The 3482-nt window shown below is 30.2% G+C and overlaps 1 protein-coding gene across 1 annotated transcript; it reads left to right on the top strand.

Moving 5' to 3' along the window:
• Positions 1–315: 315 nt before the first annotated feature.
• On the top strand, positions 316–2769 carry LOC104237325 (uncharacterized). The gene is made up of 5 exons (XM_009791456.2): positions 316–594; positions 683–754; positions 1242–1321; positions 1423–1625; positions 2504–2769. The coding sequence occupies exons 1-5, from the start codon at positions 419–421 to the stop codon at positions 2600–2602; spliced, it is 630 nt and encodes a 209-aa protein (XP_009789758.1). The 5' UTR covers positions 316–418; the 3' UTR covers positions 2603–2769.
• Positions 2770–3482: the final 713 nt, after the last annotated feature.

The raw sequence follows: 3482 nt of genomic DNA, 5'->3' as shown, positions 1-3482 counted from the left end.
GTATTTCTAGGAAATACCAATAATTTCAAACTGATATAAGATTGGATCTGTTGAAATAATAAAATAAATACAATGAATATACACTCAGTCTGCATTTGTTTCTTTTATATAAATTTCTTCTGATTTTGATATGACACAATAATTAGATATCCGAAAAAACTATCAATAGTACAGACTTTATTCTTTGTATAATTACAACTTGGAATAAATAATTTCCATGTGCGCAACACTTCCATTCGACATGATTATTTAGTTTTAATGCTGACAAAGAAAACATTGTTTGTTTATATAATTATTACACATCACACATGATTACAACCCACCAAATGGAAACCAAGACTCTTCATATATATTTCTTCTTGGAAAAAAAAAGTCCGTCAAGAAATTAAAGGTCATTTTGATCTTTCATACAATCAAAATGTCCACCAAAATTACTTATTCAAATCCAATTTACAATCTTACATACAACCAAAATATATCCCAAAAATCCCATTTTCCATATTCAAGGTCTGTGCTATGTAGAAAATCCCATCTAAAGAAGATCAACAAGCTTCTCAATTTCGTCAATTCCAATGGGAAAAATGGAATACTCACGTAGGTTTAATTTCTGTTCCCCCTTTTAATTTTCTGTTGTAAAAATTCCATTTATTAACTATTTCAATATGCAAATTTTTTTCCTTAGTGTGAAGTGCAACTCAGCCAACAGTACTGGATCAGATGCTCCACCTCCCGGCAAATCTCCATTTTTTGGATGGTAGAGTTAATTTCTTTTTCCTTTTTTTTTGCGAATATAGCCTGTCAGATTTAGGACGGGAGCGTTGGCTTAACTAGTAAAGTTGTTGTCATGTGATCATGAGGTCACAAGTTCGAGCCGTGGAAACAATCTCTTGCAGAAATGCAGGTAAGACTGCGTACGATAGACCTTTGTGGTCTGACCCATCCCCGACCCTGCTCATAGCAGAAGCTTTGTGCACCAGACTGCCCTTTTAGCCTAGTTTTTATCATGTATACGTAGATCATACACTAAATATACACAATAATACACATATCCGCGGGCTTGTTTTTAGCTTAAGCTGTTTTATGGGAAGCTACTTGAGTTGATTCTTTTTTTTTTTTTGGGGGGGGGGGGGGTGGAGGTTCTGTTAAAGAAACGTAATATGATTGGATCAAACCCTAGAAAAATGTCTACTGAAGGTTTTCTGGGGTTATCAAATTTTGAAGTTTTTATATATTATATGCAGGAAATGGTTATTGGGGTTTCTTCTACCTCTAATACTACCTTCATTTAGGAACAAAGTCAGTCCTCTACAACTACTCAAAAGTAGGTAAACTTTTATTTGAAGTATGTGAATCCCTATATTTAATTATCATAATATTTATAGGAAATGGTATATATTTATTTTCTGGATTACGCATTTGAAGATAATGTGCTACAAGCAGTAGAAACAGTGGAAAATATGAGTGAGATAGTAGAAGAGGTTGCTGAGAAAGTAGATAAAATTACTGAAGAAATTGAAGAGAAACTTCCAGGGGATTCAAAGCTTAAAGAAAGTCTTGATTCAATAGAAAATCTAGCTGAAGGGGCAGTCAAATATGCCAATGAAGCTCAAGATATCATTCAAAAGGTCAGTCTCATATTTTTCTTCTTTTTGTTTAAATTCAGTTGTATTTTATTTTATGTGAAGAAGTTTGACCGATACACAGGTTAAGAAATTTAAAAAAAGTTTTGTCATTTTTAAACCAAATATCCACAAAGTACAATTTATCCTTTATATCAAATGAGTCCCAACAAGTCAGGTCGCTTAAAATGAAAGTGTGGTTAGAACAAGGAAAATAATGTTGTCGTTGCCTTCAGAAGCGGATCCAGAATTTAGATTTTATAAGTTTAATCTTTAAGATTTTTAGTATTGAATCCATTTTTTGAAGTTATGAGTTCATATCTACAATTTATTATAATTTTAACAGATATTTACCGATAAATTTATATTACGCATAAAAAATTATGGATTCAGTTGAATTTGTGCCTTAATACTACATACGCCCCTATTGCATAATTAAGTGAAAGGTGATGAGATAGGTATTACAAATTGACACACTTAATAATAATAATAATAATAATAATAATAATAATAATAATAATAATAATAATAATAGAGTTTAAATGTTGTTTTTGAGCCGAGAGTCTCCCGGAAATAGCCTCTCTACCCTCGTGGGTAGGGGTAAGGTCTGCGTACATTCTACCCTTTCCAGACCCCATTAGTGAGATTATTACTGGGTTGTTGTTGTTGTAAAAGAGTTTAAATTTTATGCACCGTAATATAAGTATATTTACATGATTCGGCTACTCATAAAGTAATTACTAATATATCTTTATGATAAGTATGGTAATATGGGTCTGTATCATAGGTTAAACTACAATGATAATGAAATTATTTTAACTTTATCAGTGTGTATAATTTTAGTACATGATGATAATATTCTTTCTTTTTTGGGATATTTACAGATTAAAGATATGGACAAAGTGATGGACACATTAATTAACACTAACAATGCAAATCAAGTTGAGAAGGTCAGCCAAGAATTAAGCGACAAGAAAAATTAGTCATTACTTTATTTTTCATGCTTAGCCAATTTGCTTGTCCTTTCGAGCTTGTTAGCCATTGTATTAAACATTAGTGCGTAGTTTATTTGCATCAATTATGTTTATTTTATGTATCAACATAAATTCAATAATTGACGGAAATAAGTAGAACTAGAGTCGTTATTCCAGGCTGTGAACTTTCTTGATATATAGTAGTTGTTAGTTGTTACTATACCATAATAATTAATATGATTAATGAGAGAAACAATCTATTTTCCAATACCTTTTTCTTCTTTGCCTTTGTGTTTTAGGAGGAATTTGTGTTGTAAAATTCTTGCTTTTATTTTTATTTAATGTTACAAAGTAGATTGTAACACTAAAAAATTAATACGTAATATTTTATTTTTGTCCCTTGGCAATGCTAAATCTGATTATAAGCTGATAATATTTTGAATATATCAAAATTCTTGGTAAAGTTATTAAAAAATAACTTTATTAACCCTCAATTGTGAAGAATTATGTAGAAAACACTCCAAAGGTAAATGTGATTTAGGAGCATTTAAATAGTCAAACACTTTAGAGTTACATATACAGAGTTGTCTAATTATCTAATGAATACTATCAACTAGTGTACTACTATAATGACATATCTATAACAGATATTCTAGATATTCTGTTAACAACACTTTACTATAACGGTCTAGTTTTCTTTGGAACCAACTTTTTATGTTACGATATAATATGTTTTCTCAATAATCGTACTTTATTATATCAATCAAAACATATTTGAACAACCAAGGCTGTTAAAAAATGGTTTGACTGTATTTTCTTAAAGAGTTATAAAAACCATACTGTAATACACACAAATTTATGACTATTATGTAAACATATACGTGAAATG

The sequence above is a fragment of the Nicotiana sylvestris genome, chromosome 5 (assembly GCF_000393655.2).
Source record: "Nicotiana sylvestris chromosome 5, ASM39365v2, whole genome shotgun sequence".
Taxonomy (NCBI): Eukaryota; Viridiplantae; Streptophyta; class Magnoliopsida; order Solanales; family Solanaceae; genus Nicotiana; species Nicotiana sylvestris.
Note: the sequence above shows the minus strand (reverse complement) of the source record. Positions and strands in the feature narration are given on the sequence as shown.

Bases quoted from the DNA above. Each gene is read 5' to 3' on its own strand.
- LOC104237325 (XM_009791456.2), top strand. From the start codon at position 419: ATGTCCACCAAAATTACTTATTCAAATCCAATTTACAATCTTACATAC. The intron at 755-1,241 runs GTAGAGTTAATT...TATTATATGCAG, and splicing joins AAATCTCCATTTTTTGGATG to GAAATGGTTATTGGGGTTTC. The intron at 1,322-1,422 runs GTAGGTAAACTT...ACGCATTTGAAG, and splicing joins TCCTCTACAACTACTCAAAA to ATAATGTGCTACAAGCAGTA.